The 16,783-nt window shown below is 46.8% G+C and overlaps 1 protein-coding gene across 1 annotated transcript; it reads left to right on the top strand.

The window, feature by feature from the left end:
• The first annotated feature begins 439 nt into the window (after positions 1–439).
• LOC138582896 (urotensin-2 receptor-like) lies at positions 440–9,792 on the top strand. The gene is made up of 2 exons (XM_069654614.1): positions 440–815; positions 1,678–9,792. Exon 2 carries the CDS (start codon positions 1,787–1,789, stop codon positions 2,924–2,926), a length of 1,140 nt encoding a protein of 379 aa, XP_069510715.1. The 5' UTR covers positions 440–815; positions 1,678–1,786; the 3' UTR covers positions 2,927–9,792.
• Positions 9,793–16,783: the final 6,991 nt, after the last annotated feature.

Here is a 16,783-nt window from a genome sequence, read left to right as displayed (position 1 = left end):
GGATTTTCCCATGTTAAATCCTATGTGCAAATCAGGCCCAAAGGCTAATAAAACTCACTTATAATACTATTTCGATTATTGTTCTTTCATTATGACTAATGTAATTAGGCACACGCGTAGTAGTGGATGTAGCTTTAAAGGCTATAATGGTTCCCAAAAGGCACAGGGGCGGGGTGACGTATCCTGTTTAACATTCACATCAGGTGCACACCGATATCATAGCACAAACCAAATAAAGGACCACGCTCCCCAGTGGTTTGGTCTTCCCTTTTACAGTAGGGTTTTGGTATATATCTGGATGTGTAGAAGTTGGTTTCTGAGCCTAACTCCGTCTGTGCAGAGAGCTTTCCAATTTGAAGTGGTTGGTGTTCGATTCCGGCTGGCGTGCCTGCTTTTTTATCCCGGGGATGTGAAGGAACCGCCTTCCAATTCCGACTGTGCATTTGGCTGCTCCGTGCGCTGGCAGAAGGGTTGGTGCTGCTGCGCGCGAGCAGCAAGGAGGGGAGCGCATTCTTTCCTGGAAGCCGCAGCAGCCCCTGCATAGACGCTAGCGCCCACGTCACCAGAGCTCATAAATAGCCGCGGCTGGAGCAGAGGGGACGGGGAAGGATCCCGGGACTCGGGCACTTCATCATGCAGCTGTCTGCGGACACGGCAGCCTCTGACAGCACAGCCCCGTCCCTGAAAGGATGAAAGGCAGCTCGGTGCACACGGATAAAAAAGTTGCGCGCCCAAACTGCCCTCTCCGTTTAGAACACCCGTCCCTGCTTTCCCTTAACTTCAGCTGCAGGACCGTGCACGGACCGCTCTTTCAGGTGAGGATATAGCGCTTTGCGGTATAACCATTATTTCTGAGGCTAGGGCGACTGGGAGCGGTTTATATGGGTGGGGGATGGGGTACCACCTGTATGTGTATGCATTGATATTCTCTGGAGAATAACATCAGCCCCTGCCCGTCCACCTTTCCGGCCCCTCCCCCACCCGCATTGTGTTCCTGATGTGCTTGGTGTTTGGGAATGGGAGAATGCCACCGTTCCAGAGAGCACGGTGAGTTCAAGATGCCTCCTCTGCAGGAAGCTCCCTGATGCTGAAAGGTCGCAGCAGGTGCTAGTCGCAACCGAGACACCCAGCCTCTCATGCTGCTCCTCCCAATGTCTTTAAAATGTGGACATTTGACGTGGGTAATAGCTGGTGTTATACCACCCGCGCCCAGAGCTAATGTATACTTCAGTTTGCGGAGTTTTGTGGACAAACGATAAATGATAAAATTGTCCACGTATTAGTCTGCAAGAATGTGTATATATACACATCCGGAAGCGAGTTTAAAGTGCACGGCGTGTTTCTTGACCCAATTAAAAGGCATTGCCTTCCTTCAGATAGTATGTATTGTCTTTGACCTTTTTACGCCCCGTGTTTGGTTTAGGGAAGGGGTTCACTTCTTAAAGAAGGGTTGCTGTGTTTGGGTGGACAGAGGCGTGGCGTGGCAGAAACGTTAGGCGTGGTTCACCGCGTTAGGAAGTTTGCTGCACCTCCAGAAGGCACTTACCATGCCCTGCAGCTTTCGGTAGTAGGGCACCTGTTTGCACTACATGCAGAGAGTACGTGCCAATGAAGAGCGGTGGCCTTCGCTCTGGGTATAGCTCTAATAATCTTTTCATGTATCCCTCTGACTTTCAGCTGCTCTTGGAGACCTCGACCTTCGGCTCAGAAAGGATCCCCCAGAGAGGCTCATGACCTGCGACTGAGAGCTGCACACGATTCACACAGTTGGGGGATGAAGGAGTGAATGGACATGTCCTTCCACGAAGAGCCACAGGGCAGGTACTCGGCCACCTCTGAGATGACCACCGCCACCCTAGAAGAGCCCTCCTCCAGGTACAGCGCCAACTGCTGCAGCAACCTTACTTGGGATGCACCCCAAGGGTCGGCGGAGGACCTGGCTGCGACCTGCACCATCGGAGTGCTCCTGTCAGTCATGTGTGCCGTGGGGGTTGCTGGTAATATGTATACTCTGGTGGTGATGTGCCACTCCATGCGCTCAGCTGCTTCCATGTATATCTACATTATCAGCCTAGCGCTGGCTGACCTTCTCTACCTGCTCACCATCCCCTTCATCGTGGGTACCTACTTCATCCAAGAGTGGTGCTTTGGCGATCTGGGCTGCCGGATCCTCTTCAGCCTGGACTTTCTCACCATGCATGCAAGCATCTTCACCTTGACCGTCATGAGCACAGAACGCTATTTCGCCATCCTGAAACCACTAGACACCGTCAAGAGGTCCAAGAGCTACCGGAAGGCCATCGCTGTAGGGATCTGGCTGCTGTCCCTACTCCTCACCCTGCCCATGATTGTTATGATCCAGCTGGTAAAGCGTGACAACAAGAGCATATGCCTGCCCACCTGGAGCAGGATGTCCTACAAGATCTACGTGACCGTACTCTTCTGCACCAGCATTGTGGGTCCGGGTGTCATCATTGGCTATCTGTATATTCGACTTGCGAGGACCTACTGGGTCTCCCAGACAGCATCTTTCAAGCAGACCAAGAGGCTGCCCAATCAGAAGGTGCTCTACCTCATCTTCACCATTGTACTGGTCTTCTGGGCCTGCTTCTTGCCCTTCTGGGTCTGGCAGCTTCTCTCACAGTACCAAGAGTCCCTGCCCATCTCGGCCACCGCAGCCCAGAACATCAACTACCTCACCACATGCCTGACCTACAGCAACAGCTGCATTAATCCCTTCCTGTACACCCTGCTGACCAAGAACTACAAGGAGTACCTGAGGAACCGGCAGCGCTCCTGGAGCAACAGCGGCTACTTCAGGAACCGCTTCCAGCGGATCTCTGGCAGGTCAATGTCCACCAGCAGTCAGCATTGCACCGAGACCTTTGTGCTGGGCCATGTCCCCGGAGTGACCAATGGAACCTGATGGCACATTTGTGACAGTACCACAGGGAAACAGAACCTGTGCATAAATAAGAGACAATTTCAAGAAAGAACAAGAACCTGGAGGTAAATGAGGGACAATACCAGTGGGTGACAAGATCTGCCAGTAAAGGACACACAATCCTACTGAGGATAGGAGGACATCGCGAAAGAGAGAAAATCCCTCTGGGGACTAGATCTGGCAGTGAACTAGGACCATTCCTCCATGGGGACACTGGGGGCCTAGACATGGCCATGAACTAGAACCATTCATCTATGGGGACACTGGGGACTAGATCTGGCAGTGAAGTAGAGCCATTCCTCCACGGGGACACTGGGGGACTAGATCTAGTAGTGAAGTAGAACCATTCATCCATTTTCGACACCGGGTGACTAGATCTGGCAGTGAAGGACACACAATCCTACTAAGGATAAGAGGACATAGTGAAAGAGAGAAAGTCCCACTGGAGGACTAGACCTGGCAGTGAACTAGAACCATTCATCCATGGGGACACTGGGGGACTAGACCTGGCCATGAACAAGAACCATTCATCCATGGGTACACTGGGGAATAGACCTGGTGGTGAACTAGAAACATTCATCCATGGGGACACTGGGGACTAGACCTGGCCATGAACAAGAACCATTCATCCATGGGGACACTGGGGAAGAGACCTGGTGGTGAACTAGAAACATTCATCCATGGGGACACTGGGGACTAGACCTGGCCATGAACAAGAACCATTCATCCATGGGGACACTTGGGGACTAGACCTGGCCATGAACAAGAACCATTCATCCATGGGGACACTGGGGAATAGACCTGGCGGTGAACTAGAACCATTCATCCACAGGGACACTAGAGGACTAGATTTGGCAATGAAGTAGAACCATGCATCCACGTGGACATTGGGGGACTAAATCTGGCAGTGAAGTAGAACCATTCATCCATGGGGATACTGGGGGACTAGACCTGGCAGGGGACTAGAACCATTCATCCACGGGGACACTGGGGGACTAGATCTGGCAGTGAAGTAGAAACACTCACCCACAGCGACACTGCGGCACTAGATCTGACAATGAACTAGAACCATTCATCCATGGGTAACTGGGGGACTAAATCTGGCAGTGAACTAGAATCATTCATTCATGGGGACACTGGAGGACTAGATCTGGCGGGGAACTAGAACCATTCATCCTCTGGGACAATGGGGGACTAGATCTGGCAGTGAAGTAGAACCATTCATCCACGGGGACACTGGGGGACTAGACCTGGCAGTGAAGTAGAGCCATTCATTCACGGGCACACTAGAGGACTAGATCTGGCAATGAAGTAGAACCATTCATCCATGGGGTCACTGGGGTACTAGATAAGGCAATAAGAAGTAGAACCATTCATCCATGGTGACAATGTCATAAAAGGACAGGGACTTGTAGAGAAAGAAGAGACATCTCGAGTGGGGGCAGTAAAAGAGAGTTCACCCCTCTTGGGGAAATGACATGGCAGTAAAGGGGAGGTGATTCACAGGGGCATGACCTGGTCGTGAAGGGTATACAGTCACACTTTAGAAAAGCACCTAGCAGTGAAGGAGACACCCTCCCACTGCTGGCAAGGAATGACCGCTGGGTAAAGTAGAGACAGTTGCAGTGGCGGGAGTACCAGAAGACCCGCATAGCCATATTTTCACTGTGAAAAGTGGAGGGAAAAAGTGGAGGCAAACAATGCGCATACCCGTAGGAAAAAAGAATCTGGGGTAAAAGGTGACAATTCTACCAGGAAACAGCATCTTCTAAATGGAACAATTGTCAGTTTCACGGTGGGGAAAGATGTGGGGTCAAAGAAGCGACTATCTACAGGCGGACAGTGAAGGAACATACAATGGCAATCCCAGAAAACAGCGGGGGCGGTGGACAATGTGCAGGCACGCAACACGCTACCCCAGAGAGCGTAACCTGCCTGGCTTTAAAGGTGCGACTGTGGGTCTCGGAGCCATTTTAACTCACAATCCCACGCCATCACAATGTGTCTCACTGTCGTCGGACATTGGTCCCGTGTCCCTGAAATTCGTGAGGAAAGAGCAGATTTAATGCAAGCCCCTTCCCTTTCGGAGCACTCCGCTGTCCATTTGAAATCTTGTCACGTGAATGCTTTGTATATAGCGATGCGTTTCTACATGTCCTGTATGTGCTTGTACTATCGTGGATACATATGTTTATGTAAAGGTATTGCCTAGAGTGAGATTGAAGGGTACACGCCCTTCTAGCGCTTCCATTCACCCCTTGTGCGGCGGGATGCTGCTGCCCGACTAGTGACTGTTTCAATCGCCAAATCCTACTGCACTTGAATGCTGCCGATTCACAGAGGGCACTTTATGAACTTTGCTAACCTGAAAACGCCAATATTCCCCGAAACCCCCAGTGGCTAATCTATTAATCTTCCGAAATGCAAAGAAAACGAGCGTCCAATACAGAATGTTGCACATTTTCCACTGAACGCCTCGTTCCTATTCCTTGGGCTGGTATTGGCATCGTGTAGTCCTGCCTGTATTTCTGTTGCTCTCTTTTGGGGTTTCAGTCAGTGCCAGAAATAGAAAAATGGTACTATGGGAACACTCTCCTCCTTGGGGGCGGAGTCTGGTGAGGAGAGGGGCGAGACAGTGGACCTGATTCACAGAGCGTTTTTCAATGGGATGGCACTATTATAAAACGAGTTTGTGAATCAGGAACATTATCTCTTGATGGAGCCCAAACCTGGCGATTTCCATACAAGCAAAGAATGGCCATTATTTCAAATGTAAAACATGTCAGCGATAGTGATTCAGCAGGAAATCCATTTGGAGGAGTAATGGAAGTTGGACTTTGCTCTTTGCATTACTCGCCCTCAAGGGTGTTGCTAGGTGTGAAAAAGATCCTGGGCTAGGCTAATGTCGGGACTGTCAGGACACTGGGCTCAGGGGTTGTAACCCCTGAGTTTCTATCTGGGGCTGCAACCAAAGAACCCAGGGCTGTAGCCCCTTTAGCCCCCCTACTCCACCACCAGCAACGCCTCTGCTCACCCTAACAAATAACCGTTATACGTTGCAATACCAATTTGGACAGCTTCTGATCAAGTTTTGAAGGCTTGCGTGTTTCTGCGTTCTCTCTTGAGGGGAATTACTGTTGGCGACATTTGCCACCAATTCAGTGTTTGCTGGCCAGATGGAATGTTCCCTGTGCCACTACACGTTTAGGCGGTTTTCCTTTTGTGCATACATTCCATTTCCCCCCTACATTTGGTTTTTTTTGTGTGTCCTGAAACAGAAAAAAAGTTGCATTTGGTGGGAAAATGCAATTAAAACGGGTGAAACATCACAATTTTTTTGATGATCAAAAGGGTGGAAAATCGATTTGTTAGGTGGGAAAAGCCTAAGAAAAGGCCAGCGCTGGTAATTGGGCCGGCTCTCACCAGATCTGAGATCCGGCAGCAGATGTAGAGCCGGATCTCAGGATCCGGCCAGAGTCAGCCGCCCCAAACACATGCTCTGCACTGGTGGGATACAAAAAGAAAGCGTCCACGATGGCATGGAGTAGGGGGGTGGAGCAGCACATTGCCGCCATGACCAACCCCTCCAATCAGAATGTAGCGCACGCAGCTGCTAATGATAGGCCATTAGTCCCTGAATGGTTTTGTGCCTGCATTCTGATAGGAGGGGAGGTGCAGTGGGGTGTGGGTTGTGCCTCTCTGCAGGTGTGTGTGTGTCCTCTTTGATTTAAGACTTAACACTCTGTGATTCACTATGATATAGGCCACAGCTGCATGAAAAGCAAACTGTAACTTCCGCTGGTGACCCCGTACAAGGGGTCACAAAAGGAAGTTACAGTCCTCAGCCACTACCCAGTTTATTTATGCAATGTTTGATGAATACCTGCATCCAACAAACATTGATAAAAATATATATAGGTATCCGACAAACATTGCATGAATAAATAAATACTCCGACTAACATTGAAACTATCCCACACAATGCAGCCACCCAACTGCTTTAAGAGGGAAGTTGAAGGAGCTGTGCTGGCATCGTTCAAGTAAAAGAAAACGTTGTGTATGGCGAGGTTGCAGGACAATCCTTCGGTTTAAACTGGGATTTCCTCACGGATTATCTGCTCTTTCACCATTAGCTAGAGTAATTGCTGTTCTTAATGATTCTTGCACAGTCTGCTTAAACTACTCCTCTGCATGAGCTCAGATCACAGACTAGTTTAGGTGCACAGATGGCTGGTACGGTTTGCTCACATGTACATCTACCGATCATCCTGTGTATAGATGCACTGAGAAGGGTCGGAGTGCGCCATAAAACTGTCTCAGACACCAATGAAAAAGTGGCCCATAGTTGTAAATGGCAATTCTTTCATTTTGTGACCCTGGTTGAATACAACCCAAGGGGGAGGTTTTTTAAATAAAATGGGATGCAATTTGTGCATTTTTAAAGAATATTTACTCAGCAACACTGGTCAAACCAACTATTATGCACATAGTGAAGTAACTCATCACTAGTACCATGAAAGTGGTTTTACGTGGATATGATATATAGTTTGGAAAAGAAGCAGCATCAAAGAAATTGTGCCATTTTAAACTATTATTTTGGACATTTTCTTTGATCAGGGGTCAACTGCCAGCTCCGCCCCCCTAAACACTGCCTCCTTGGGCGCCGCCGCCCCCCCCAAACTCCACCCAGACCCTGACCCCTGTGGGATCCCCCACCAATTTTATTTCCATTTCCACCACTGGAAAAGGCCAATTCAGTTCCGCAAATGAAATTGGTGGATCAGAACTGCAGAATGAAAGTGAGCCATTTTGCCCACCCCAGCTTGCGTGCAGAGTCTTCTGAAGCACGGGTTGCTCATCCATGAGAGGTAGGCTTGGGAGCAGATCTCTGAGTTTCCTGGATGTCCCAGCAAGACCCGCTGTGTAGGCGCTGTGCTCCACTCCATCTTATTCTGGCCCATTTAATACCCTGTTTTGAGTATATACTCGCAAATATTTTCTAGTGCCTTTAATGCAGAGGTGGACTTGCCTGGCCTCATCACATCAGATATACCCAAATTAAGTCCTGGCATTCTAGCCAAAGATGCATTGCGTGCTGGGAAATATAGAACCATACCTCTAAAGAAAAAAATTACACACCACGTCTCAGCCAACAATCACAATGCTGTTCTTTTAAAATCTATAACAGCATAATGCTGATCCTGGTGAATTGAGACCTATGCATATTATACCTATATATATTGCAGGGCCTGTGGTAGCTGCCCTGTAGTTATGGTTAAGTTACTCAACTTATAGAAAGAGCACTTTTTTGGCAGCTTGTGACTTTGCCCCCACTGCATGAATCCTCACCAAACGTTCCACCTCAGAATGATTTTACAAGTTTGATGTGGTTTTTTCCAGCATAGGCAAAGTTATAGGGCATACAAACATTTGTGAAAATCCTCTTAGACACAATGGGGACATTGTTTTGCTTGTGCCTACAGCCCAAACCGCTCGACGGATTTGCACCAAACTTGCACCAGGAGTGGTGGTTTGGTCCAGAAAGCGTGCTTTTGTAAATTAGGTGTACATTCATCCAGTATTTTTTTTTTTAAATGGCCAAAAAGTTGCAAAGTCCGCAAACATCCCAGATGTTCGGGGGCATCCCCGTGGTGTTCGCGAACATTTGAGATGTTCGGGGGCATGCATAGTTCTGCATCACAGGGTCGGTGAAAAGCAGTTGTTGGATGGTTTTTATCTTTATCTTGATCAAAGTCACACATATAACACCATCTAGTAACCATTTCTTGAAGTGCGCCTCCAGTTCTGAGCCACAACAGCAAGGCATTGTGGGTATGCAAATGAGCTCGGATACAAACCTTTTCTCAGAGAGCAGTGCTACTTTATACATAGCCTAATAAACCCAAGGCAGACATTTGAAAGGCTGCCAGGACATCTACATAACCTGGTTTCACCCTTATAGTGGCTCAGAACTGGAGTTGAACTTCCAGCAATGACTGCTAGGTGGCTTTGTGGAATGTGTGACTTGTCTCAAATGGAATTTCCTACTTTCACATTTCAGGTGAAAGTGGGTTTTTTTCATACCTTTTTGAACTCACCATAACTTTCTTGTTGTTGTGGAAATTCAGGATCGCTGGACAGGCTTGTGACCAGTGCTTGGAATGGAGAAAAAAAAGAGTGCAGGTATTCAGCAATAGAGGCTTTAAATGGGCCAGGGTTTAGCTCAGGAAGTCTCCTAAAATGCTCACACGCGTGGTCCCAGCCAAGGCTCATTGATCAAAACCAATTAATCTCACACTGTGCCCTGCTCTATTTTCGTAGTTCTTCATTTGTCTCACGTTATATGTGTGCCTCGCTCCTCGTATCTCATTCTCTATTTGTGTCCATTTTGAGTTGTCTTTCTCCCCCACACACCCCAGTCACATTCTCCCTCCCTCTGGGCTTGGGGAGCATGGCAGGCTGAAGCATCTCAGTGATTCCAACCACAATCTCAGCATATTAATTTACTGTTAAATCACTAACGTTAAATGTGATCCTGCTAACCTAATGCAATTATTTCTCAAAGACCCTCATAAATCACAGACTGAATTTGTGGTATTTTAAAAACAGCATTGTCGTGTACAGAAGTTGGCATGCGTTGAGAGTGCACAGTATTTACTCGTAAAGTGCAGTGAGATTACATTGTTTGCCAAGCATCACCGCCTTGGTTAAGCAGCGAAACTTGGAATCATTCACACACACTTCCAGTTTGTTGGTGTGCATGGTGTTAAGAAAATGTGAATATCCATATAAAAGCAGGCTTTCTTTTTTTGTAGCAATTATAGATATAAACTAAGTTGTGGAAAGGGGTACCTGCATTATTGCTTGATTTCATTGTATAAATCATGGATATATTTAGTAGGTAGCTGAAGATGTGCTGGGGATTTCAGTCTGAAACACCCCATCAGAACTCCAGTTTCCTAAAGATTTACATATTAGAAAAGCCACTGATAACAACGAAACGTAAAAAAAAGAAATACAAAAAGTAACAGCTCGGGCTTTCTTGAGGTGCTGCCCATGCAGGGTTATCCATCAGAAATCATCTGTCCTCTACAAGGAAACTTGGAAAGGAGCCCCTGAGTAAGTGAAATGGAGTACCTAGATCACAAGCCCAGGAACGACATGTTTGGTTTTCATTTTGTTACACAGGAAGTTCCCTGACAGATAACGATGTGTTATTCATAAAACACTATTTCCAAAGCACTGTACTTAGAACATATTTATATACAATTATCACTGAAACAAAGTTGGGACGGGTTAACTTCAGAAGCACGAGTTGGCTGTGTCTGGATTCGAACGTGCGTTTTACAGATTACACACAGATGACAGCAGCGAACACTCAACTGGCTGAGCTATTTTACCGGCTTGGAGACATTATTAACACTGGGGAGGTGAAGAGAGGGGGAGGGAGACAGGAGCTTTGCCCAGCAAAGGCTGATAGAGTTTAGGTTTTCATTATGGTCCTTTTAAATTAAATTGTTTCATATTCACCTCGCCTCACTCTCCTTTAAGCATTGACAAGAGCAGGTACTCATAGTGCCAAAAACAAGAAGTGCGGGTACTGCCGGCTGGGTAGGACTGGTGCATTCAAAGCGCTGCTTGTGATTGTGAAAGGCCGGTAGGTTTGTCGACGTAGCCGCATGACAGACAGAGCCTCTTTGCCATATAAATGAGTTGCAACTCTCAAGGTATCATGAACTGGGGCTTGTTTGAGCAATAGCAGGCACCATTCTATAAGATGTGTCGGCAATAGAGAAGAGGCGAAACAGACTAATACGAGAAGTGAAACAACCAGAGCTTCCATCATCAATGCAGGACTCAAAGTACCAGAATGCCAAGCAAAACACAGGACTCCATTTGTTTGCTCACGTCACACACGCGACACCTTAATAACTCCGAGCAACACTGGCCCAGCCTTCTGTGGATATACATCCGAACTTCATGGCTCAAATCTAGAATATTAAGTAAAGGACATTGAAACATAAGGCTGCACAGAAACGGAACAGTCACTCCTGGTGTCATCCACTGCCCACCTCTACCCTTTCCATGTAAACAATGCCGCGGGTGAGTCAACAATCTATGTTAAGTGGTCTTAAGACGCTCTGTCAAGGCATACAACGACCTAAGGTCACCAAGTGATACATGGCACTGGTGGTGACGCATTGCTTTCAGCGAGAGGCTTTCCTTTCCGTAGCCATTGGATTTTTTTTGTTCTCCAATTGTTTCAATGAAGGGACCAACAGTTTAAACTCCCAGGAGGCCTTTGTTGTTAAATGCAATCCAAGGGCGGGAATCTTCCGGTCCCTGGCGACAACGAGGTACACTGCAGATTTCAATCAGCAGAAAAACGCACTGGAAAGTCAAATAAATTATAGCGTGCACTGCCTCACAGGAAACGTTCAGAAACGTGGAGACTGCAACGACGCAAACCGAATCGCCTGTAGGCACGCCCGGACTGCACTGCTCTAACACGTGCCACTGAAGTGCTCATGATTGCTAATCAACTCGTTTCTATGCGCCTAAATGCCTCCAACTTTGGCAGACATGGGAACTGAGATTTTCCCAAAATAGCGCACGTTTGGATAGTAGATAAACTCGGGTTAGAGGTAAAGTTGTGGCTCGGCGATAAAGCGGATTCAGCTAGGATAACACCTCTTTTCCTCAGGGGGAGGAGTCGTATCCGTTTCTGCCAAAGGATAACCAGGGCTGACAGGGTGCCTGCTGCGCCAGTGTTATTCTATGCAGGCCTGGATAGTTTTCTCAAATGTTCACCTAAGAGGCTGGCGCTGTCCTGCTTTTGAATTGATGTGTTTTTTTTTAAAAATATTGCATTTGACTTGGAGGCGTATTCAAAACCAGCATTGAATCATATTTCAGGAGAGGTGACACAAGTGTCTGGGTCACAGTAAAGTGTGTGGAATAAGGAGCTGCATCACACACAGTCCCACCGCCTGCATATGCCGGCCGCTCTCTCTACTCTGCAATGGACATCATTACAAGTTTGGAAGTGAAGTAAACCATTGGCGGCCATCGAAATACCACTGAGTTGACCTCACCATCTATTTTATTTATTTTACTGGACATTTGCATAGCGCCTATACACAAGTGTTTCCAGGCGCCACAAGACAAGAAGGGGGCGAGGGGGACAGGGGAACCATAAGAAAAACAACAATCATGGGCACTGCCAACAGTTTGGGGTTTACACGACCTGACGTGACCGATCCATAGGGCAAGAGGAAGCACAGAAAGGTGCAGAGAGGAGAAGGCAAAGTCGCCTAGAGGGCTGGGGGCACATGGTCAAGAGGAGAGGTAGGACCCACCCCCAGCCCCCCCGGTGAAAGTGAGAGGAAGTGAGAGGAAGTGGAATACAAAGCACAGATAAATGTGTAGAGAAGAGTGGGTTGAGTTTTGTAGATGGGTGGATATGCTAGCTGGAACAACAGAGAAAGAAAATGCTCAAAATAGCAGAAAAGGACAGGGAAAGAACAGCAAAGAGGACTGAATGTGGGAGGGGAACAATGGATCAATAAACTGCCAGAAACAAAAAAAAACAGGTACAGCCGTAGTGGTAGTAACTGGCTATTGATATGATATGAAAGGTTATTTATAACGCGCTTAATACCCAGAGGTTTCTAAGCACGGACCCGGGGAACCAAACCTGTGTTGCTCCGTGTCCTCCTGCATTCAAGGCGAGCATGTTGCCCCTCAGCAATCCTCCAGAGACCGATTATAGCAGATAGAAAATAGTGTGAGTACCTGGACAACTAATAGCAGAGCCTAGTAAAAGCCTTATACATATACACAGGCTAAAACTGTTGGCCTTGCCATTTCTTGGTCTTAACAGGACTTCAGTGAAAGACACTAGAGTTTATAAATCGAGTGGATGAATGTGGACCTGGTTTAGGCATTTGTATTCCACCAGTAGCAGGTTTACAACTCCAGTTTAGTCATTAACTCTCAGAAGGCTGCATGAAATAAACACTGGCAGGCACTTTGAGTGCACAGTTTGATGGTAAGTCTTGAGTAAAGCAAGCACAAAGAGTTCCCATGAGGAGGTGTTTTGAGTGGGGAGGTTGAGGAACCGGGTGGACATGGCCATAGGGATTTACATGGCAATGGGCAATCAAGTGGTGGGTAAATAACTAAACAACTAGAGGCTAAGTGTCCCTCATATGCCATTTCTTCCTATCTGTACTATAACTCAATAGTTTTGGCTTATAGCCCAAACTAATAAAACAAGCATTGGAAAAGCCAATAATTTTGGCGTTTGTCAATTGCCCATTGCAGTTTGCAATCGTAGGCATCAGTAGCAAGAAGAAGAGTGCAATAATGGCAGGGAGTGTGCAGGGCAAGAGAGTGAAAGAGCGAGAGAGCAATGCTGCTAACAAGGGTGAGCAAGAGAAGGTCTGAGTGAGAGGCAGATAGCGGGATGAGAAAAGAGTGCATGTGAGTGGAAGGATAAGAGAGAAAGTAGGGGTGCTAGGAAGAGGGTATGATTGTGAGGGTGCAAGCTAATTAGAAAAGAGAGGAGACATCTGGGAGACCGATTGGGGGGCAGAGCACTAGTCTGCCGAGTGCGTGGGTGTGAGGAGAGAGAGTATAGGGGGTGATAGGGAGAAAAGTGAGGTAAGTGAGAGATGGTGCTAGCCAGGTTGAGCAAGAGATGATGTGCATGAGAGGGGGAAAGCAGGAAGGTAAGAGCATCGGTGTGAGGAGAAAGGATGGTGCATAAAGCAGCAGCACAAGAAAAGGTGAGAATAAAAGGTGTAATGGAGTTGCATGCAATGGTGCTAGTGAGAGGGTGAGGGTGAGTTCAATTGTGCTTGTGAGAGGGTGAAAAAGGAGAGAAGAAAGAGGGGAGACAGACGGGGAGAGAAGATTGAGGAAAGAGATTCAGAGTGATACAAGTGAGTGGGAGGAGGGAGAGAGTGTGTCAGGGGGAGAGTGAAAAGTGTGAGAGATGGTGCAAGCCCGGGTAGAAGATGCTGAAATCAGGATGGTAAGACTGAGGGTTCCAGGAGAGGATCAAGCGTCTCAACAGGAGAAACAAGAGAAACAGTCACTTGGGCAACTCCAGGATGCAATTGTCTTTACAGGGGTTCACCACAATATACTTGCATCTGGCCTGTAAAACTACGCTAAGGGAGGTGTCTCTAACAGTTTCTTATTTCAGTTTGCATGCATTGCAAGGAGTGCCATTTGGCCTGCAGAGTAATGAGTCCCTATACAACAACTCTATTAATGGGTGGATTGCAGCTCCTAAATCAGGCCGTCAGTCTGTTGGAACCACCCCTCATGGGGAATTGAAGAAGAGCATTGTGAAGGGATGGGGAGTGAAACCCAAATCTGTAACGGTTTGTTGAGAAGCCACCGTCGACACAGGGAGTTCCTTCCCTCCCCACTCAAGTGGTTATTCAACCAACTGTTTAACATATTTCTTTTAGCCCTTTCTCATATACTACCCATAGGATCCTTCGCCCTGAGCTAACAATGAGCCAAGAACCAGGCTGGTGTATGGGACATATATTGGTATTTATTTAAATTAAATGTAATAGAAATTAGCACGAGCATGTTAAACACCACTTTGTCCCTGGCACAACACAATCAACTTCTCTCAGCATAAATAACTCACAAAAGTGAGTTAAAAAAGAACACAATGACAATTCTTCACTTTCTGCATATTTCACTTCACTAAATAATTACACTGATTAATAACGAAGGCAGTTATCAGGTGATGTGCGATTTAGATTTTCCTGCCGTCTTAAAAGGCTAGCAGTAGAATTTCAAGATTGGTAATGATGATTTCGCCCACACATTTGGTTTAAAATAAACACAGGGTGATTTACCAGTGTGTTTTTCAGATCCCCCACCCCCTTGCTTTGCTCTATGTTGGGAAGTCAAACAGAAACATTTTATTACTTGGAGGAATTTTGGATTTCAGACCCCCCCCCCCCACTGAAGGGCCTATGTTGAGGAAGCTGGATAAAAAGGTTGGACTGATTTAAGAACAGAGATACCCCTCTTCCTTAAAGAAGTCGGGGTCAGCTGGACAACAAGGATTACCCAATTAATTTATAGGCTATAGTTTTCAGAACACACTGGGAAGTGAGCTTTGTTAATTTCAAATTTTAACATAATTCACCCCGTAGTGTTTTGCTAATTGGGGAAAATAATACAATGTATATTTTTGGTTAAATAGCCTAATCATCTACACAGTTCTGCCCCCTGCCCACTATAAAGGGAAGGGATTCAAGGCAAGCAGACTCCCACATCTTTTGGTTTCCCAGGGCTCAGTTCTACTTACACAGCAAACCTCTGTTTAAGGTTCAGGAAAGCGAGTTGCATCTCAGGACACTCTGGAAAGATAGGGCAGGGATTCGGTCACGCCACTCTCAAAGATGGCCACTTGCTCTCGGCCATAGGACCAGTCAGGTTTGAGGCCTTCCTAGGAATAGACAGCTCCTCCCAGATGCACTCTCAGCAATCTCGTCTGGTGTCTCATTACAGCCGTTAGATGGTACATTTCAGCAGACTTCCTGATGGTCTGTCTCTTGTTTGTCTGTTCCTGTCCCTCCCTCCTTTTTCTGTCTCTCTGTCGTAGTGCAGTCCCCTTTATATAGCAGCGATGACACCACCAATGTTACAATCTCGGAGAAGTACCCTGCAATAATCCCTGCCACTAGGATTGAACATTTGCCCGTCTCTCTCCTCCCAAACCCAGCCTCCCAGTCAGGATTGGTTTAAGGGTCGGGAGCAACATATGCCAATTCCCATTTTTAATCACCCTTTGTTTTCCTTTCAACTTTTTGGCAAAAACTAGTTATGAATCACAACTTCATACTTTTACTAGCAACTGCCATACTAAACCTATTTTCTGATTCAGCTAATCATGGAGAATTAGATAAGCCTACCACCAAACCCATACCGCATAGCATGGCCATGTGGCACCTTTCTGCCATTTCCATAAAAAGCACAACAGATATGAATATGTAAGTGTTGTGAAGTGACTGGCAGGCTTATCTTGGGTTACATCTTAAGTTTATTCCAGACACTTAATTTACAGTTACATTAAGACAAATACATGAGAATATGGACTATAATCAGCACTGGCCCCATCACCCAGGCAGGGGAGCTCAAACTGCCTCAGTATGGTAGCCTCAGATCAACAATCCATCATTCACACAACAACATTGCATGTGACATCACAGACTCACAGCATCACACAGACAGTCACTGCATAACACATCTCCTTCCTTTACCAGATGCACAACACACACAGAGAGTGACAATATAACACATTGCCTTCCTTTACCAGACCCACACACATAAACAGTCACCACAAAACACATCTGCTTCCTTTACCGGACCAGACTCAATACCACGCATACTGAACATCACGCATCTCACTCATTACAAAAGACAAAGACAAACACTATAGACCCACTCAGACACTCCATTGATTCAGCCTATCAGGTGCAACCAAACAAGCCAATATGTTAAAATACTCCAGAGAACTCTGAGACACTGCCAGGCATCACCTTATCCATCTGCGTACCTGACACTTGACCACTAACGACCCGATGGCAGTATCACAAGAGTCTGCCATGCCAAACCCCACACTCTCGAAAAAGTGCAAGCTTCAGCACATCAAGATATAAGAAAATCTGAACAACGAAGGCGCTACCTCCTATAAACATTGTGGCACTAATATAACGTGGCACACACCCACTAAACTTCCAGCTCTACTTCATACTGGGGAAGGCGCTACCTTTCCCACATTACAGTATTTAACAAACAGGA

This window comes from Ambystoma mexicanum, chromosome 3q (assembly GCF_040938575.1).
Source record: "Ambystoma mexicanum isolate Mex_15411 chromosome 3q, UKY_AmexF1_1, whole genome shotgun sequence".
Classification (NCBI taxonomy): Eukaryota; Metazoa; Chordata; class Amphibia; order Caudata; family Ambystomatidae; genus Ambystoma; species Ambystoma mexicanum.
This window is presented reverse-complemented; position numbering and strand designations above follow the sequence as displayed.

Excerpts from the sequence above, each read along its gene's own strand:
- LOC138582896 (XM_069654614.1), top strand. The coding sequence starts at position 1,787 with ATGGACATGTCCTTCCACGAAGAGCCACAGGGCAGGTACTCGGCCACC.